This window comes from Cetorhinus maximus, chromosome 11 (assembly GCF_964194155.1).
Source record: "Cetorhinus maximus chromosome 11, sCetMax3.hap1.1, whole genome shotgun sequence".
Classification (NCBI taxonomy): domain Eukaryota; kingdom Metazoa; phylum Chordata; class Chondrichthyes; order Lamniformes; family Cetorhinidae; genus Cetorhinus; species Cetorhinus maximus.
The window spans coordinates 103,565,987-103,587,545 of record NC_135889.1 but is presented as its reverse complement, the minus strand read 5'-3'; the positions used below and the strand labels follow the sequence as shown (position 1 = coordinate 103,587,545).

At 42.3% G+C, this 21,559-nt stretch overlaps 1 protein-coding gene across 4 annotated transcripts in view; it reads left to right on the top strand.

Moving 5' to 3' along the window:
- The window catches only part of orc4 (origin recognition complex, subunit 4), an 86,127-nt gene extending 68,533 nt beyond the window's left edge, over positions 1 to 17,594 (top strand). For all 4 annotated transcript variants that reach the window (XM_078552516.1, XM_078552518.1, XM_078552520.1 and 1 more), the window contains 5 exons: positions 3,881 to 3,967; positions 5,430 to 5,538; positions 10,113 to 10,208; positions 11,637 to 11,704; positions 17,140 to 17,594. In XM_078552516.1, coding sequence (XP_078408642.1) covers positions 3,881 to 3,967; positions 5,430 to 5,538; positions 10,113 to 10,208; positions 11,637 to 11,704; positions 17,140 to 17,322 — 543 coding nt within the window. In that variant the 3' untranslated portion in view covers positions 17,323 to 17,594. The remainder of the gene's footprint in view (positions 1 to 3,880; positions 3,968 to 5,429; positions 5,539 to 10,112; positions 10,209 to 11,636; positions 11,705 to 17,139) is intronic.
- Positions 17,595 to 21,559: the final 3,965 nt, after the last annotated feature.

Below are 21,559 nucleotides of genomic sequence, written 5' to 3'. Positions count from 1 at the left end.
AGAGGATATACTTGTACTGCCTCCAATACAGTGAAGCTTCATAAATTCATTCCTGGGATGAGGAGGTTGTCCTGTGATGAGAGGCTAAGTAAATTGGGCTTATATTCCTTGGAGTTTAGAAGAATGAGAGGCAATCTCGCTGAAACCTACAAAATTCTGAAGCGGCTTAATAGGCTGGACGCTGAGAGATTGTTTCCACTGGTCGGGGATTCTAATATACAGGGGCACAGTCTCAGGATAAGGGGCCAATCGTCCAGGACTGAGATGAGAAATTTCTTCACTCAAGGGTTGTGAACCTTTGGAATTCTCCACCGCAGAGGGGTATGCATGCTCCATCGTTGAATACATTCAATGCTAGGATAGACAAATCTTTGGTGTCTCGGGAAATGAATGGATATGGAGAGCAGGTGGGAAAGTGGAGTTGAAGCCCAGAATGAGCCAGAATCATAGTGAATGGTGGAACACAGTCAATGGGCCATATGGTCTATTTCTGCTCCTATTTCTTGTGTTCTTGTGCATACAGCATGACCTGGAATATATTCATACTTAGGCTGACAAGTGGCAAGTAATATTTGCATCGCATAAGTGTCAAGGAATGAGCATCTTCAACGAGGGAGAATGTAACCATCTCCCCTTGACGTTCAACAACATTACCATTGTTGAATCGCCCCCACCATCAACACAAAAACTTGACCAGCCATATAGGAGCAGGTCAGAGACTGGGAATTCTGTGGCAAATGATTCCCCACCTGACTTTCCAAAACTTGTCCACCATCTACAAGACAGAAGTCAGGAGTGTGATGGAATACGTGTCTTGCCTGGATGAGTGCAGCTCCAACAACACACAGGAAGCTTGGCACCATCCAGCACAAAACATCTTTCTTGATCGAGGCACCATCTACCGAGGACCCAGGAGAGGGGGTACATGATGCTAATCTCTGAGGCCCATGCCTTTTGGGGGGCTTGGCAGCACCGCCACCTATTTCAAGTGGCTGCCTGCCTGCCTTAATGTCTTTGCAGATAAATGGGTGGTGGGCACCACTGTGGGGTCAAAGTTCTGTAATATAAAGGTTAATGGAGAGAGAGACCAAGTCCACATGGCTGTTTTTTTTCCATTTTACAGGCAGGCTGATTTCTGGGTGATGTATTCCACCCTTCGCAGCACTGTTGGCCCCCCTATGGAGGCGCCTGTCCACTAAACAATTCGAAGCATCAAGATGGTCGAACGGGCCAGGGAGGCCAGGAGAAACAGCAGCTGTAGCAACAGCAAGACTTGGGCAGCTGGAGTGTTAGAAAGGGCCTAGAGAAAGTGTGTCTTGTCACCTTCACAGCCGTACTGAAGATCATCTCATTGCGAAAATTTCCAAACACCCTGGGCTGGGGGTTTAGTGAGTAAGTGCCACTAGTTAAAGACAGTAGGAGGACATAGACTGTGCAGCTTTGAACACCCCCAAATAAAAAGGAAATGCAAGTAATAGAAAAGGACTATCGTAGGTTCACCAGGATATTATGAGGGGCGAGGAGGCAAAGTTAGGAGTGAAACTTGGGAAGTTTGGACTTTTTCACTAAAGCCACAAAGAGTGAGGGTGGCAGGGGTATTGTGGGATGGGGGGGAGGTGGGCAGGGGCATTGTGTGAGTGGGGGATGTGGGGTTAGTGCGTGAGCGGGGGTCCGTGCATGAGTGACGGGGGTGGGATCAGTGTGGGTATGTTTGAGGGTGTATGTATTCATGAGTGGTGGTTGTGGGTTCTTGTGCGCATGTATCTGAACGTGCGTGTGGAGGTGTGCGTGAATGCACGCGCGAGGGAGAGATTGAGAAGCGTGTGTATGTGCACGCGTACGAGAGATAGAGGTGGGTGGGTGTGTGCACACATGTGAGAGATAGAGGGTGGGTGGATGTGCACGTGCGTGCGAGAGAGAGAGACGCACAATTTTGCATGAATTCCGACAGGGCCAGCTCAATGTCTCAATGTGTGCCACCATGCTGTACGCAAGGTTGGTCTTAATTAAACCCAACTCCTTAACTTGGCCCGTGCTCCCTGTCCCTTCCCTTGGTGCTTCGTCTGTCTTTCTCTAGCTCTGCTTCTTAAGTGAAAGGGCAAAAAAGGTTTTATTAGTTAGCTCTGCTGCTTGGCACTTTTTTAATGTCATTTTTATTAATTACTCATTTTATTTTAAATGATCAATTGATCGTTTTGATGATATTGTTTGTTTTCTTCATGACTTTTTTAAAAAATTAATATTTAATATTGTGCCAAACCAGATCTCAGGCAGTTGCTGGGCTCACAAGAAGTCTGATTGCTTTTTGGAGGGCGCTGGCAAAAGGTTTCTTTTTTTGCTCCAATAGAAATGGGAAGCGTTGGAAATGCTCAGCCTATCTGGCGGCATCCATGTAGAGAGAAACAGGTCAGTGACCCTTCATCAGAACTAGTGCAGATCTGGACCTGAAGTGTTGACTCCATTTCTCCCTCTAAGGATGCTGCCTGGCCTGTTGAGTATTTCTAGCATTTTCTGTTTATTTCAGATTTCCAGCATCTGCAGTACTTAGCTGTCCTATTATATGTTGCACGCTGGGCAGTGTAAGTGTGGTTAGTTTCAATTTCAAATGAGAAAATATTTATCACTCAGTGCAAGATGTAATTTTTCTGTTAACAAAGCCCACCTTTGGATAGAAATAGCACATTATTGCAGGTGAATTGGTTGGTGCTAATTTACCAGAAGGTTTTGCCATTTTTAAACTTGGAAGTGAAACCAGAAGTCATGCGCCAGCGGAACATATCACTGTTAGTTCAAGCTGTTACCATTTGTACATAGGATTGTTGTCTGTGGTGTTTAAAGTTGAAGTCTTTTGGGTGTTGCTGTCTGGATATTACATAGGGCCAGCTTCAAAGAGGTGGAGCTGGTTGCACAATATGAACAACCAAAACTGTGGTTGTAAAGTGTATTATACTGAAACGTGAGCTTTCGTTGGGCTTTAAATAGAACCATAGAGTACAAAAGCCAAGAAGTTTTCTGAACCAATAAGTCACGGTTGGGTTGAACAGTTTCAATGGTTCCCAATTGTGGGCATCTGAAGGATGTGAGAGGGAGGGTTAAAGGGGTGTTGGGGTGGGATTAGGGGGCCAGAAACAGGAGAAGCACCAAGCCCATGATTTCTCTCTCCTGGCTCTGCATCAACCAACCTTAAACAATCATTGCCTCCACCACCGGCACAATGTGGCTGCAGTCTGTACAAGGTGCAATGCAGAAACTCACCAAGATTTCGTCAACAGCACCTTCCAAATCTGCAATCTCTATCACCCAGAATGACAAAGTCAGCAGGTGCATGGAAACACCATCACTTCCAAGTTCCCCTCCCAAGTCTCACACCGTGCTGACTTTGAGATATATTTCTGCACTTCCAACATTAGTGGGTCAAAATTCTTGAAAGTGCAGCCTAAAGCACCGTGGGAGTACCTTCATCTTACAGACAACTGTGGTTCAATTCTCACGGGCAGTTAGGGTTTGGGAGCAAATACTGACCTTGCCAGCGACAGTTGCATCCCATGAATGAATAAATCTTTAAAAAAAAATGTTCAAGCTGGCAAGAGGTTTGAGGTGTCCCCAAATATACACATGACCAGCAAAAATTATTTACACATCAACAAAATGTTTGGAAAAGCATCCCATTTGTGTTGTCATGTGATCCCCTCAGCTCATTATTTTTAATAATTGCCACTTTCTGACATTGCAATCTACATTATCAGGAGAGTCCCATGTGTAGCATTCTTAGAATACTAAGTAAGGTACATCGTATTGTTCCTTTGTCTGTTGTCTGTTTTACAATCCGTCACAAATTGCAGCTATTTAACACCCATCTGAAATATTGTTACCCCACCAGTCTCTGTGCAAAGATAAGACTGTGAAAGATATTTTACAGAAGCACTTCAATTCCAGTAAGGATTTCCGCTCTCTGCATATGCTACTGGTAAGAGCTCATTAACTCAGTCATATTTTATAATGGTTTAACCTAGCAATTTACTAATTTTCTGTAATTACTAGTGCTGCATATTGGAATTTGTTTACAATAGGACATCCTTATAGTTCTTATGTTTGACAGGCATGGGCAAAACACTGACAATATTCTACTCCAATCTAATTGCACAGCCCAGCAGTGTTGTTTAACCAGTTGGTTAATCATGTTGGTTAGATTGCACATTGTATTTTTTTCATTCTTACTGATCCCTCACTGTATATTCTGTTTAAAAGCCTAAAAACTGGATCTGGATAGCAGTAGGCATGTTGAGGTCAATGCCATTATAAAAAGTCTGTGCACAGCAAGAAAGTGGTTCATCACTAATCAATTGTTAATTGAACAGTTAAATTTGAAAACTAAAAATCATCCTCATGGAAATTCTTAATGTCTTTTGTGCTTGTTTGTCTATTCTGGTGCATCGGAGGTATTTCCCCAGTTTTTACAGCATTGAGTGTAGAAGACTGCTTAACATCCACTGAAAGCTCTTAAAATGACCTCTAGCACCTCTGGCTATAGACAGTCTGACTGCAGCATCTCACTGCTGACCAGAACACTCTGGTTAAGCTGGCAGCTTGGAACCAACATGGGCACTACTTAAGGGTCTGGTAGGGAAGCGGGCATTGTGTCATCCTGAGAGATGGCTGCATGTGCCCTTGCCATAGTGCCAGTGCAACATTCCCACTGCTCGGACCAAGTAGAGGACTGATGAAGTTTTAGAAGCTTCTATCCTCATTCTCCTTCATGTTTGGAGATGCTGGAACTTAGAGTCAAGTTGGCTGCAGATAGAGCTTTCATTGAAGCTGTCACCAGAGGCTCTGCTGCAGTGCTTTGAAAGCTGATCATAAAGCTGACTGCAAGGTTTTAATGTCCTTTTTCAAAAACCCCATCCGAGTTGGAGCTGAGTTCCTCCATGCTCTTTAACAAAGCTCACTGGCAAGCCAGAGCATTTGGAAGTTGGTAGTGCTCGGCCATCAGTTTTTTGTAGGCTGCATCTTGGACAGTACCCATTCCCTCTGCAGCAGAGCTAGGATGTGAGCTTCCCCCCCGACTGGCAAGCTGGTTCCTGGCTATCCTATCTTCCTGACCTTGCTATTACACACTAAAGCTAACTAATTTGTTTTGAAAGTTAATCATTTAAATTATACTCAACTGAACTGTGTGCATTTTGTCACATTCCAGTCATCCTTCAGACTTTTCATATAATTCAAATGGAGCTACTGTTCAATGAAGTGATGGTTAATAGAATTCCACACAATGTGAAATGTCACTAATTACATAAAAAGCCCTTTACCATAATTTTTGCAAACAATAAAAATATTTGTCATAGTAACAGTGACTGCATAATCCAATTAATCTGTTTGAACTACAAATAATAACTTGTCTAGTCATCATTTTACTTTTTGTTTATTTTCAGATGTTGGCGCTTAGTCAGGTGGCTGTCTCCAACCCAAATATTCGATCAACAGACCTTTTAGCAGCCAGCAGACTGTGCACAACAGATTCTAAAGCAAATGTACTGCATGGTAGGCAGAACTGAGTTGGTTTAGTATAGATAACGGAGATGTGAAAAGATAATGCTGTACATTGCGGCCATTTGCAAATACCATAAACTGGTTTGCACAAGTCTATTCGCTGTGCTAGCGGAAAGCAAGGCTGGGAATTGGATACAACGTGGAAAGGGTTCTGGCTGGCTACCTCTTCCAGCTTGCTAAGAAAGTGCTTGTAGTTTTCCAGTTGGGGTCTTGTTTAGCCTTTTTTATTCATTTGCAGGATAGGGGCTTCACTGGCTGGGCCAGCATTTATTGCCCATTCCTAATGGCCCTTGAGAAGGTGATGGTGAGCTGCCTTCTTGAACTTCTGCAGTCCCTGTGGTGTAGGTACACTTGGTGTTGTTAGGAAGGGAGTTCCAGGATTTTGACCCAGCGACGGCGATATATTTCCAAGTCAGGATGGTGAGTGGCTTGGAGGGGAACTTCCAGGTGGTGATGTTCCCATTTATCTGCTGCCCTTGTCCTTCTAAATGGTAGTGGTTGTGGGCTTGGAAGGTGCTGTCGAAGGAGCCTTGGTGAATTCCTGCAGTGCATCTTGTAGATGGTACACACTGCTGCTATTGTGCATCGGTGGTGGAGGGAGTGAACGTTTGTGGATGTGGTGCCAATCAAACAGGCTGCTTTGTCCTGGACGGTGTCAAGCTTCTTGTGTTGTGGGAGCTGCACTCATCCAGGCAAGTGGGGAGTATTCCATCACACTCCTGACTTGTGCCTTGTAGATGGTGGACAGGCTTTGGGGAGTCAGGAGGAGAGTTACACATCACAGGATTCCTAGCCTCTGACCTGCTCTTGGAGCCACAATATTTATGTGGCTAGTCCAGTTCAGTTTTTGGTCAATGGTAAGCCCCAGGATGTTGATTGTGGGGGATTCAGTGATGGTAATGTCATCGAATGTCCAGGGGCAATGGTTGGATTCTCTCTTGTTGGAGATGGTCATTGTCTGACACTTGTGTGGCACGAATGTTACTTGCCACTTGTCAGCCCAAGCTTAGATATTGTCCAGGCCTTGCTGCATTTGAACATGGACATATGCATATATGCATTGGACATATTGAGTTACTTTCAGGAAAGTTTCAAAAATGAAACTTTTTAGCCTGAGCCGCCCATAATTAGGGACATACTAATATTGTTGATCTCTGGGCCAACCTCTAGTCAGTGTACCTGTGTTCTTTTGATTGTGAAGCCCAGGATTTTAATACTGACACTACCTGTTTCTTTTGCATCAAGCTAATGCTTTTCATTTAATATCATAACCTGTGGCAAGACAAAAGGCTATAGCCAATATGACAGTGAACATTCATGATTCATGTCTTTTCAGAGAAGTCAGAATCCCTACAAGTAATATATCTGTTAATCCTTTGATCATTCTACAATTTCTGAATATATACAACTCCTACTGAATATCCTGTAATCATCACATTACCACAGAAACATCAATTAGTAATTCTATCACTGAATCTAGTTCTAAGAGCACTTTTAAATCCTTTGCCCATACCTTTTTTGCTTAAATGCACTTCCCTGTTTTCACCAACTTTTCAAACATTTTGAATTTGGCTTTCACAACATTTGGATGCTAGACTTGGCTCAGTTGTAACAGTAATTACCTCCTGAAACAGAGGTTGTGTGTTGAAGATAAAAGCAAAAAAACTGCGGATGCTGGAAATCCAAAACAAAAACAGAAATACCTGGAAAAACTCAGCAGGTCTGGCAGCATCTGCGGAGAGGAGCACAGTTAACGTTTCGAGTCCGAATGACCCTTCAACAGAAGGGTCATTCGGACTCAACGTTAACTGTGCTCCTCTCCGCAGATGCTGCCAGACCTGCTGAGTTTTTCCAGGTATTTCTGTTTTTGTGTGTTGAAGCTCCACTTGAGGCTTGGGAGCATTATCTGGACTGATACTTCATTGCAGTACTGAGTGATTGCAGGAATGTTGAAGATACCATCTTTTGGATGAGGCGTTAAACCAAGATCCCTTTTGTGAGGGAATCTATATTTTTCGATTTTTGTAAGTTAGCTCCTGTGGGTGTGATCTTTGGTTGACTGGGGAATGTAACATTTAAGGTACAGAATGTACCAAGGGTTGATGCATTTGATCCTGCCTCAGGGGTGGGGCCCTGTGGGAGATATTAACAGGTCACACCAATCAGTTCAAGGGGCAGAGTGAACAGCAGCCTGAAGGGAGCAAACAAACAGGAGGGTTTGCTCCACGCAGCTGAAGTGCTGCCATTAGCTCTGTGCTGCTAAGGTAATAATGGCCCATGGTGAGCAGTGGCTGATCAGATGAGTCCAGAGCTGGGGGAGGCAGCAGAAGATTGGTAGCTTTGTGTTGCTGGGAGATTGGGATTAAGAGAAGCCCAGGGCAGTTATCAACCTAGTGAAGCTGATGTAAACGACAGCCGTTGGCTCCAGGAAACTGGGAGTTGGGATGTGGCGGGGGGTGCGGGAAAGAGAGCCCATGAGCAGTGGGGTTCTGCTCAAAGTAATTAGAAAGCTAGAATTGTGCTAGAACTAGATGCGGGGTGCAGGCTCGTGAATCCAGTGGAAAACTGTCTTGGGAGAAGAGCTTGAGCAACTGGGAGGTGAGTAGTAGTTAGGGCAGCCTGAGTTGGTGTGGCTTTTGAGAGAAATCAGAGGCTAGATCTTCAAAAGAGAGGAGCTGAAATCCCTCAGGTCGAAGACTGAGTCTTAAAGAATTTTTGTGACTAACTGATGTGGGTGGTTGAGAAAATTCAGGGGACCTGTCTTGGTTGTGTCTGCCATTTGATGTACAGTTTGTGATGTGTATGATCAAGTTTGCGTATTAACTCAGATTTACCTCATCTTAATTCTGGATGTCAGAGTTAAGATAGATAGTGTTGACTGACTGATTGCTTTGCTTTGCTGACTTCATATAGTAAAAGTTCTTCTGTTTAAAACCATGGAATCTTGTGCCTTTTGTTTTCTTAGTAACTGGGATTTCTAATTTTGCCTACTTTAAAACATAAGTTACTGGTCCCTAACTGGCTCACAACAAAATATGGGAGTCTAGTCTGGGGTTGTAACACCTTTTTAAAAAAAAATCCCATGTCACTATTTATGAAACCTTGCTGTGTGCAAATTGGCTGTGACTACACGTCAAAATTCCTCCCTTTTCCCCTTCCTTTTTTTCATCACCAGGGTCTATGACTATACTGTATCTAAACATAGACTGAATGTGTTAAATGCCCTCTGGCTATTTGATTTCAACCACAATGCTTGAAGACAGATATTAGGTGGCACAGGGGAATGGATAGCAGAAATCTAACGCTTGTCTTTGTTGGTGTAATGTCTGGAAAGCAATTCGCTTAAGGTGGCAAACTACATAGCTTGCTCTCTATTTAAACTGGAAAATTAAATTTTCTCGTATGCCCTAGAGTACTGTTTTAACGTATTTCATCAGTCACAACTACTTCATGGGCAGAATTCTACGGTTCCCTGCAGGCAGGATTGCAGGCAGGGGTGTGGGCTGTAAAATTCTGTGGGTGCCTTTCCCACTGCCCCTAACCTGGCTGTATTTTAACAGGTAGTGAGCAAGGCCTTGGCTGATCTGCCCAACTTCACAACAATTGCTGGCTACTTAAGGTCCATTTTTCAGCTGGTGAGAAGAGGTCTGCAAAGGATGGGAAGTCCACCAGCTTGGTTGCAGGAGCCTTGGGTTGGAAAGAGGGCTGCCTCCTTCAGTGGCTCCATTTTCGAATCGGAGCACCCCCACCCCCCCGGCCCTGCCAAGAATCCCCTCAACTTCCTATTATCTGGCTCCTCTTTGCTGGGGACTGTTGTAGTCCCAGCAATAGCCATTGCTCTTGATGGCACTGCTGGGACCAGAGAGCTACCAGCCAGTCACTATAGCTGGTAGCTCTGAGCCAGTACTCCCTCCTGCCCCGAGCCTCTAATAATTTTCCGAGTGTTAACTAACTGTGGGGTAGTCTGCTGGAGTGGGGACGGGTTTCACGGTGACTTTTGCAACAGTGGGGTGGTAATCCTTGTCACTCGTGAAATCCTGTCCCATAAATAATTCCTTCAATAATGATTTGGGTGAGGGAAACAAGGAAACATGCTCTAAAATGTTGAATCTAACTTTTTTGTTTCTTCTCCTTTTGCATATTCTGAATGCTCTTGGATTTCACCACCACATAAAAATTTCCCATTGCCATCCTCCTTTCTTTTCTAATTGCTTCCTCAGAAAATGCTGGTTGTTTAGTTCAGAAATTTGTGGTTCTTGCAGGGAAAACCTCAATGAACAGATTAATTGACAGTTTAATTGTTAAATAGACCAAAGGCTGTAATTTAAAATTTCAGGGAACTATACTGTTTTGCTCTTCCTTGTTTGCTCCCCTCTCATTTTGCACAGATGCTCTCATCCTTCCTCCAGCTGAGGCAGTGTGTGGGCAAACCACCACACACACTCTGCAGAGACATGTCTCAGTGAACCTGATCATCACCTTTTGGATTTTGATGAAATGTTTTCTCTTGAAATGGTCTTTGTTGTGAATTGTAACTTTAATACCCAGTCCTGTTTTGCATGTAGGTCTGTCTGTGCTGGAATTCTGCCTGATTATTTCCATGAAGCACTTAAATTCCATTTATGAAGGAGAGCCTTTTAACTTTGAAATGGTTTACAATGGTGAGTTTTTAATTTAAAAATAGTTATCTTGGTTCCTAAATCTAAATTATAAAATGGACAAAAGCACATCTGGTAGCCAGAGTCCTTTCTTTTCCTTACAGAAATACAAAATACGAATTATCTAGTTATATTTTCAGCAAAATCCTTTTAATTTAAGATTATAGTGTACTATTGCAATCTATTTTTGTGATCAAGCTTTACAATTTAATATATATGGTCAAAGTTACATTTGGGTGAAGTATGGTTCCAAAGGGAAAGAAGTCAAAATTCTAATAATCATTATAAATCAAATGAGTGCAACAGATTCCAAGGTAGCTCCTTCTCACTGGAGGTTGGAGTTTTTCTTGCTCTGCTCCAGACATCCTGTAACAGATACTGTGGTGTTTGTGTTTAACATTTATGCTTTTTTTGTAAAAGGACATTTTAGTTAAGAAGTGTAATATAAAAAAACCTGACAGTTGGGTGTGCCAAGTCCCAGATGTATTGCCCTCTGGTGTAGAATAAGAAATAAAGGAACCTTCTGTTTTTTACACAGGAAGCTGTGGTTCAGAAGCAGATAGCTGTGTTTATGTCTGTGTACTCTTAATTGTTAAGAAGTGACAAAACACTTCACTTCAGGTACTGCAGTTCTATTTAGACAAGATCAGAAGTTTGTCTACTTTATTCTGGTTAGCTGAAAAATAATTTTTGCTGGTTAAACTCTGGCAGCACTGCTAATTTGACTCTTGCTTTTCTGTTTGTGTGTGCTCCTGCAGGGAGCCTTTATGCACTCTCTCATCAAGTAAATGAAAACTCAGCGCATGGATATCTGAATAGTTTGGCTTGCAGACCCTTCATAAAAGTGATTTGGCTTGTGTGTCGTCCGCATGGCTGACCCAAAAAATGTTTCAAAAGTGACAAAAGAAAATTGATAGGACAGTACAAAGTTGGTATTTGTTTCCTTCTGTATCAATGCCTTCCAGGCAACCTGCTATTCATCCTGGAGTCTCATGTGGCGAAATCACCTTTTGGCAATCCTATGGAGGGGAAATTCTGCTGGGAACACCGTATCCCTTGAATAACTGTTTTGAATGAATTTCACCCATATTGTGTATACAAGACTATAGGATCACTCAGATTGTTGAATCCCACAATCATTTTACCCATATATGTGGAATCCACCCTTCAGGAAACTGAAGTGTATAATCTGGAGGCTTTTTTGTTTATTAAATCCCATTGCTGAAAGGTTATGCCTGGTGATATATATTCAAGAATTGAGGAAGATGATGCAATGATGATGCATGACAGGATGCACATAAACCAGATATGAAGAATTACACTTCCTTAATATTTGAAGAGATGTTTGACTGCTAATTAGTTTAACTATTTTGAGAGATGTCTAGTGTAAATAAATCCATCAGACATTTAGTACTTGTTATTGCATTACAGAATTCCAGAAGTTCATTCAGAGGAGGACTCACTCAATGCATAACTTTGAGAAACCAGTGGTCTTGAAGGTAAGGAAACTTGCAAGCTGTAAACATAGTATTTTCTTCTACTTTTCCTATTCTAGTTTTCTCTGCTCTGCCCCTTCCAGATTACTCACCCCTCCTCTCTGAAGGTGGAATCTCGTGCATTGATACACTTTCATGGAAGATTTGTAGGCTGTGTATATGATTTGTGCAAATAAATTCTGTTCTAATCTGATCAGCAAAGCTCATTCCTAGTGAGCATTACTAGATTGTAACCAAGATCTCTGGCTGACTTTCCTGCAGCCTGCAGAAATTTGCAGTGCTTGATGGGCCAGATTATTTTATTCAGCACAAGATGAGCACAATGATCAAATCTCCAAGCAGAAGTAACTCTTTTGAGTCAAAACAATAAACTAAATTAGCAAAAACAAGGGAGAAATCAAGCACAGCCCCTAAGTCAGGTCAGCTGTAAAATCAAGGAAAAACTTTTAAAGGAACCTTAAAAACATCAAACTAAGATGTGATTAAAGGGGTCAACAAAACACCCCAGTCCTCGCGGTGCCCACCGTGCACGGAAGGCCTCGATGGTGCCGGCAGACACCGCGTGCTCCCTTTCCAGGGACATCCGGCCGCGAACGTAGCCACGGAAGAGGGACAAACAATCGGGCGGGACTCCCCCGTCGATCGCCCGCTGCCTGGACCTGTTGATGGCCAACTTGGCCAGACCCAGGAGCAGGTTCACGAGGAGGTCCTCCTCCTTCCCGACCCCCTTCCGCACCGGGTGTCCGTAGATCAGGAGCGTGGGACTGAAGTGCAAACAAAATAGTAATAAAAGATTTTTTTAATAACTAAAAAGGGAGTGCAGCCTAAGACACCCTATATACGCATGGTCCACGGACTCCACAAGACCGCAAAAAGGGCATGTGTCCTGGGAGTCCGTGAACGTAGACATTCTCCTATTGTAGGGGACTGCCGCATGCAACACCCTCCAACCCAGGTCCCCGATAGAAAGGGGGAGAACTCCTCCGTAGAGGGCCTCCCATCGGGGGCCTCCAAGCAGAAGTAGTGGATCCAGTAATTAACTACTCTCTAATCTACAATAATTGTAGTCAGCTTTCCTTTGCCTAAACTGTTTTGATTGGTCAGTTTGAGGGGCATGTCTGGTGGGTTTATTTTGTGGGTAGTGCCTAGTGCAAGCAGAAGCGTGTGGAGCATGGGGGACTGGAGTGAGAGATGCATGTGCAGCTGCCAATGGTTGGTGGTAGCGGGGCTGGTGGAAACAAAACAAAAAGGAAGGTAAGGAGAAGGGCTGAAGAGATTGTTTCTGTGAGGGATGGGATTTATGGGAGGGCTGCAGGAGATGATTTAATTGGTTAAGTGTGGCAGAATGGTAGGGGCAGTTATTTGATACAAATTATTCAAAAGCTATCTTTGCTAAAATGAGGATTCACTAAATTTGAATGGAAACATTTTAGAAAAGCTTTCGGGTGAATTAAAATAAGTCAGCATTGATCTATAGATGAACAAGATGATAGTCCATACCCTGCACTGTCTAACTCCAGTGGGCATGCCACCACACAAACAGCCTCAAGGAAAGCGTAGTCATAATGGTGCTATGAAACTTGAATTCTAAACATGGACTTTGTTTTGCAACATGATTTGGAGTTAGCAAGCTATTTTATTTGATTACAGATGCTGAAATTATAACAAGCAGATTTCAAGGAAATAGTGTTTATTCCTTGAATAATAATGAGCTCATCGGATGTAAACCTGCCTTTTCAGCTTGGACGAAAACAGACCCCAACAAGTGAAAGAGGGCACTCAGTAGAGTGCATACCTCTGCCACTCTATTCACTCAACATTATTACAATTACATCAACCTTCAGTGTGGAGGAAATTAGACTTGCATATTTTATGACAAACCAGTTAAACGTCCAGACTCTTGACAAAATTTGTATTTATCTGTCGGAGGTGCTGTCTTTCAGATGAGATATTAAACTGAGGCCCCATTTGCTGCCTTCGGTGGATATCAAAGATCGATGGCACTATTTTGAAGAAAAGTAGGCCCATATTTATCCCTTGGTCAGCATCACATGAACAGATTAACTGTTAATTATCACATTGTTGTTTGTGGGGGTTTGCTGTGTACCTATTGGCTGCTGCTTTTCCTACATTACAACAGTGACTACACTTCAATAAGTACTTCACTGGCTGTAAAGCTTTGAGACATCTGATGGTCGTGAAAAGTGCTATATTAATGAGTTCTATATAAATGTAAGTCTATCTATCTATCTATCTATCTGAAATAAAAACAGAAAACGTTGGAAAAACTCAGCAGGTCTGGCATGCTGCTCTGTGGAGAGAGAAACAGAGTTAACGTTTCGACTCTGTATGGCTTAAGACCTTCCAAATTCCATGGAGTACAACCCTAGTTTGTGTAATGTCTCCTCCTGATTTAACCCTTCGAGTCCAGGTATCATTTTGGTGAATCTAAGCTGTAATCTCTCCAATCTCTTGCAGAGAGCAGATATGGGCTTTGTCAACTGGCCTCCTGTGCTGTAACCATTCTAAGATTCTATGATCTAGCTACTCCAGCTGTTATTGCAGTTGATTTTTTTTCTAAAAGCTAGAAGTTGCAGTGAATCCTTGGCCTTGTTTTGTTACAGGTTGCCTGCTTACATTTTGAAGTGTACAATTCTTTATAGCTTTGATCAAAAGGCATAAACTGCCATTTTGGTCAGTATAACACTTAAAAATAACATCAAAATAAGGCATAAACCAAATATTTTAAAGTTAGCTTACTGGTGGTTGAAACAAGTTCTGTTTCTAGGCTGAATAATACAGCGAGGGGAGCAGATGGCTACCCTCACCTCCCAGAAGCAAAATCAGTGTGGAGCCAACCCACTCCACATTGGCCCGCTACGCAGCCATTACGCCCTGCAGGCTTGACAAAGTCCTAGTAGGATTTCTGCCCCTTACTGGGAGGAAGTCCTGCCCCCTGGAACTGCCAGCCAATTGGATTGGCCGGTAGCTCCATCAGTCCCTGCAGCACCAAGAGCGTATCAGTTGTCGCTGCCGGGCTTGCAAGAAGAGGAATAAGAAGACCCGTGGATCCCCGAAGCCGGTAAGACCAGGGTCTTGGGCAGGGAGGGTTTTAGCAAGTCAGGGAGGGGTTGGGGAGATTGGGTTTAAGGCTGCAAGCACTTTGGAAGAAAGTGTGTGGGCGCGGGGGGGGGGGGGGGGCTCCGTCTTAGGTGGACAGCCTCCCAGATCTGCAAAAGGCAACCCCTGAAGATAGAACCCCTCCCCCCACCTCCCCCCCACCCCCACCTTCTTGCTGTTTGAATGTAGTTTTCCAAAAAAAAAACCGGGCTGCCTGCTCCCGTCTGACTGCCGACATCAAACGTTTTATGTCATGGGCAGCATATTATCAGTTGGCTTGGTAACAATCCCTATTTCATCTATTTTAAATATGGCTGGCAGGCTGCTGATTTTGGCACCCGCCCACCCCCTGTAATGTTGGGGAGAGTTCGGGGGTGCGTGTGCGAAGTTGGTGGAATGGGCACCTACCCTATTTACGTGCCCCCTGCTGGAAACATGCCCGGCAGAGGCATGTGAAATAGAGCCCTCTGATTTGTATTTAGCTTGAAGTGAATTGCATGGCCGTTGATACTGATAGAGACACGAACATGCCAAACTCAACAACCAGTTTTGTTTTGGACTAGGACGATTGACGCGTTTTCTGTCAACCACATAGGTTAGACAAATCATGTTGGCATAAACATATCCTCAAATGGGATGGGGACTGTATTTTCAAAAGATGCATGCTGAGACACAATCGATGGAAGTTGATTCACATACTCCATGCCCCTCAAATGGCTGAATCATCAATCCCCTCTTCCACTTGTCTTTCAACAGGATAATGACAAATACTTTTCTTCTCAATTTCTCAGTTAAAACCTCATGGTGAAAGAGGAGCTAGTTCAGACCCTTGAAGGGTTTAAAATTGATGAGTAAGTATTGGATCGGCTATATGAACATATAAGTTGATGAGGCAGCAGGACTGGATGCGATGCATCCAAGAATGCTGAGGGAAGTGAGAGTGGCGCTAGCCATAATTTTCCAGTCTTCCTTTGGCTCAGGGGCAGCACCAGATGACTGGAGAATTGCAAATGTTTGTACCCCTGTTCAAAAAAGGGTGTAAAGAAAGATGCATCTAAGGCCAGTCAGTTTAACCTCTGTGATAGGGAAGCTTCTAGAAACAATAATTCAGAACAAAACTGTTGGTCACTTGGGCGAAGCTGGTTATTAAAGATAGCCAGCATGGATTTGTTAAGGGCTAATTGTGTTTAACTAACTCTCTGAAGATTTTTAATGAGGTAAGAGAAGGTTGACAAGGATAATGCTGCTGATGTTGTGTACATGGACTTCCAAAAGGTATTTGAAATATTGCTGCACAACATACTTGTGAGCAAAGTTCTCGCTCATGGAATCAAAGGGACAGGATGCAGCATGGATACAAAATTGGCTGAATGATGCAACAGAGAACTGCAGTTAATGGATGTTTTTCAGACTGGCGGAAGGTTTGTAGGGAAGTTCTGCAGGGTTTGGTGTTTAGGACCCTTGCTCTTTCTGATATACATCAATGACCTAGACCTTGGTGTACAGGGCACAAATTCAAAATTTATTTATGATACAGAACTTGGAAGCATGAGGTGGATAGTGTAGAACTTCAAAAGGACATGGACAGGTTGGAGGAATGGACAGACAAGTGGCAGATGAAGTTAAATGGGGAGAAATGTGAAATGATTCATTTTGGTAGGAAGAACATGGAGACACAATATAAAATAAAGGGTACAATTCTAAAGGGGGTGCAGGGACAGAGGGACCTGGGTGTATAATGTGCATAAGTCTTTGAAGGTGGCAGGACAGGTTGAGAGAACAGTTAATAAAGCATACAGTATCCTAGACTTTAATAGGGGCATAGAGTACAAAAGCAAGGAGGTCATGCAGTGAGTGACTGGGATTTGGGATGAACTGCCAGTGTCAGTGATGTAGGCAGGTTCAATTGAGGCATTTCAGGGAATTGGATCATCTGAAAAGGAAGTATGTGTGGGGCTACAGGGAGAAGGCCAGAGAATGGCAGTAGGTAAATTGCCCCTTCACAGTGCCAGCACAGACATGAGGGGCCAAATGGCCTCCTGTGCTGTAACCATTGTGATTGTGAAAACTGAAATGAGGGAAAATTCTAAATCAGTGACAATAATTGCTAATGCTAATGGATTTGTGCTGTGTATCCAAGTGCTGGTCAGCAGACATTTTGGATAAAATTTGTGTCTATTGATATAAACAGAGAATTTGTCTCTCCACAATCCTTCATTGTCAGCCTGCTTCACATTCCACTTTGAGAATTAACAGCAAGGAAAATAACTAAATACTGGTTTGTTGATGGTCAAATTGTTTATTTTCTGTTTTCTTAGGCATTTGAGCACCTGCACCAATTGGAATTAATTAAAGCAATGGATGCCGCATCTACCCGAACACAGAAAGAGTACCAGCTGGTGAAACTACTACTGGATAGCAGTCAGATAATGGACGCACTGCAGAAGTATCCACAGTGCCCTACAGATGTCCAGCTTTGGGCATCATCATCTCTGGAGTAAACCACTGGAAATCAGAACTCAATCAACTGAAGGAATTTATATTTTGGAGAAATTGAAATATTTTTCTATCAATAGTCATGTGATTTTTGAAACTAGTTGAAAATTGTAGGAAACAAAATTCCAGGTTTTACGACCTCTTTACATTGTTTTGAAAATTTTCAGGAGGGAGAACAGTACTTTCTGCCACTGACATTGTGATACTTGCATGTAATATTTTTAACATGATTTGTTTATTTTTGAATGAAATGGAAATGGCTTTTCCATGAGAACAAGTTTTTTGCCTTGTGCTGTTTGTCTTTCAGAGTCACTCACTAATTCTCCATCTCCCATTCCCAGCTCTGAATTTGCCCTGTTTCCTATCCCCCTGCCAATCTAGTCCCACTTTCCCCAGAACCAGCCCCAATGCCTCAGATCTGCTGCCCTCCCTCCTAAACCAGCCACGTGTTTATTCGCTCAATTCTATTTCTATACTTATTTGCACATGGAACTGGGAGTAACCCTAGTACTAGAGAGTATGTATTGGACTTTGTGTTTAATAAGCAACTTGTTGTTCTGCACCACTCCCTGGCTATAAAGACTGGGTTTTTAGCAGGCTGTTTACAGAATGGAGACACCAAAGTCAGTAGCTCGAGGCAGGAAATTTCTGCCTTGGTTCAAAGAATCCTGTTACGTATAATCTTCATTCCAGGAAGGCAGGAGCTGGGTAGAGGTGGGCCTGCTGACCCCCAGAAGCTGATCAGTGTTATGATATAGCAGGTTATATTTGCTAGATTGACCAAATCCACAAGGGAAACTTGGCTATGCTATCACAACAATTTTGCAATTTGTACTTATTACGAGAACGCTTGTGCACTGCAGTCAGATGTATCCAGCACCACCTTTAGAGATTTTAAGATCAAATTAAAACATTTATTAACAAAAGAAGAAAAGTTATATACACGCACAAGATTACAGTTACAACAGTTCCCAAAATTTCTACTTAACCAGATTCACAACAACACAGCCTCTTTAAGGTAACAGTCCAAATAGATCCCAAATTTATGAAGTCATCCAGCAATTTTACCACAAGCACCCACTGGACAATGGACTTCCAAAGGCTTTTAGCACAACTTTTGGTTACTGGAACAGCAAACTTCTTCAGGGTGGATGGAGGCTTTTTTCCAAGTCACCTTTCAAGATCTCACAACAGCCTTCCATCCATCCTTTAAATATATTTCTCCCTTTTTGATCTGTAAATCCCATTGTTTGCCCTTGTCTTTAGAATTTACTTTTCCCAGAATATAATAATCTATCTTGTTATTATAGCCAGCACTTTCTCATATTCCAGCAGGTGTGGTATGTACATCAAATAATTATACCATCTGGATACAGAAATAAAATAGTGTAGCTCATGAAATTCCAATCGCTGGACATTTAGGAATTTCAGAATTAGGAAAACTCCAGGTGAAAATGCAAAAACATTTTTATTGGCCTGAACTACTTAAAGATGTGATCAAATTCTGTAGAATATGTCACACATCAGGTGACAGGAAAACCTCAAGCAGTGATTAAACCTGCACCTTTAATTCTGAATTGAGGAACTTTTTACCAGGGCCCTGATTGATTGTGTAGGGCATCTTCCTAAGACCAAAAGTGGAAATCAGTACTTGCTGACAATCATGGATGTGTCTACCAAGGTTTTCAGAAGCGAAACTTTTATGAAATATTATAGCAAAGAGAATTGTAGAGGAGTCAACCAAATATTTTACAAGATATGGGTTACCAAAAGAAACAAAGTTGGATCAGGGTTTGAATTTCATGTTACAGCTGTTTAAGGAAGTAATGAACAGCCTGGGGATAAAAACAGTTTTACTCTCTCAAACTCTTAAGTCTGACCAGGCTGTTTCCTTACATTCAGAAATTTCTGCCTGTACGCTTCAGGAACCAACTCACATGCACTCAAAATAGCCTTTTTTACTGCCTCATATTCCACCGATACCTCCTCTGACATCGATGCATATACCTCATGAGGTCTACCTACCAATCAGCCAGACTGTAAAAGCAATGTCCAGATTTCTTGTGGCCATTTCATTTGCTTAGCTATCTTCTCGAAATAAAGAACACCTCTACATCTCTTTCCTCAAACTGCGGAAGAGCCTGTACCAATTTAAACATCTCCCCACTGGGCTTTGGGCTAAAAGCAATTGTTTCCACACCAGAACCTTCCACACATCTGAAGTCTCTTTTTTAACTTCCAGCCTTTTAAGCTGATATTCTCTTTCCTCCATTGCTAAATTCTCCTTCTGAAGGTCAAGTTTTCTCATTTCCATTTCTCTTTGAAATGCGCTCGCTTTTTCCTTTTCAATTCAAATTCTTTCTTTTTCTGCCCTTTCTCTTTCTTTTGCCTCTAATTCAATTTTTTTCATGTGCATTGTTTGTTCATGTTCGAGCTCCTTCATTTGTAACTCAAGTCTCACTATCTCCAGTTGTAACTCACTAGGTTCAGGTACCACTTCCAATTTCAAATACTGCTCTATTACTTCAATTATGTCTGCTTTCTTTGCCCGTGGTTAGTCCTAACTGCAACTTATCTGCCAATTCTGTTAACTGTGACTTAGTTGCATTTTGTAAACCAATCAGGGTTACATCATCTACTCCCAGAAAAGTCTTAAAAATTGTTGAAGCCATTTTTGCAGTCTACCCACTTTAAAATCCCTCAACACCAACTCCTGAGTTCAAAGTTCTTCTCATACTCGTAGCCTTAAGTTTCACCAACTCCAAGCCAATCAAGGAATTTCAAAAATCTGGCAAAGAGCCCCCAGTTTTGTTATGATATGGCAGGTGGTATTTACCAGGTTGACCAAATCCACAAGGGAAACTTGGCCATGCTATCACAACGATTTTGCAATTTGTATTACGTGAAGGCTTGTGCATTGCAGTCGGAAATAATGAGTCTACTACCGCCTTAAGCGATTTTAAAGATCAAGTTAAAACATTTATTAACGAAAGAAGAAAACTTAAACACACACACAAGATTACAGTTACACAGTTATAACAGTTCCCAAAATTTCTACTTAACTAGACTCCCAAATACATAACGCCTTTAAGACAACAGTCCAAGTAGATCCCAAATTTATAAAGTCATCCAGAAATTTTACCACAAGCATCCACTGGACATCCAAAGACTTTTAACACAATTTTGGTTACTGGAAAAGCAAACTTCTTCAGGATGGTTAGAGGCTTTTTTCCAAGTCTGTTTCACACAGTCACATTTCAAGATCTCTTATGGCCATATCTCACACAGCCTTCCATCCTCCTTTAAATATATTTCTTCCTTTCTGATCTGTAAATCCCATTGTTTCCCCTTGGCTTTAGAAGTCACTTTTCCCAGGATATAACAATCTAATCATTGGGGAAAATAAAAGAAATCATTTTGCCTTACTTATCTTGTCAGTTGTAAAAATCTTATTATGTCCCTTTGAAAATAAAACACCTTTCCCACTTACCTAAAAAATGCAAATGTCATTCACACCATATCTGCTGACCTCACCCTAGCTCTACTCACTCCATTTCAAATGTTTGTTTTACACCTCACTTGTTTGATAATTTAAACCTTGCAGTCTCTAGTTTAATTAGCCACACACACAGGCCTACTTTAAAATATCCCACAATAATATCAGGAACAAATATGATAGTCTCTTGACAGTAGGCAGCCATGGGGAAAGGTGGGCTGATTAGAAGGCCTGCCTCGGTTCTCTGGAATTTTGCCCGTTATTTTAGAAGCTGTTAGGCCCTCTGGCCTTCATCCAATTTCCATGAATCTTCATGCCCCCTTAATGCCAACTCATGACCCCCACCTACCCCCATGCCACCTCCATAGCCACTCACTCAGTATTCACTCAGGAGTCATGTGGAGATGAGAAAAAAATAAACTTTCAACAATCTCGGAGATATCTCACTAATGCACATTTGTTACTGAAAAAACTCTCAAAGATTTTAACTCCCCTCAAGTGGTAAATCTGTTATAAAAACAAACTTCTATTCACTAGCCACATCAAAGACAGGTAATCCTTTAGTAGCAGCAAAATGTTAACTCAGCTCCCCCACACCTGCTGAAGTAAGTGATTTGGTCACCTTTGAAACTCAGCCAAACATTCATATTGACCACAGCTGTGATAGCAGATCTTGCGAAATGTCATTAAAAAACTCTATTGAAACTGCAGGAACAAATTGTAATGTTATTTTTCTACATCAGATG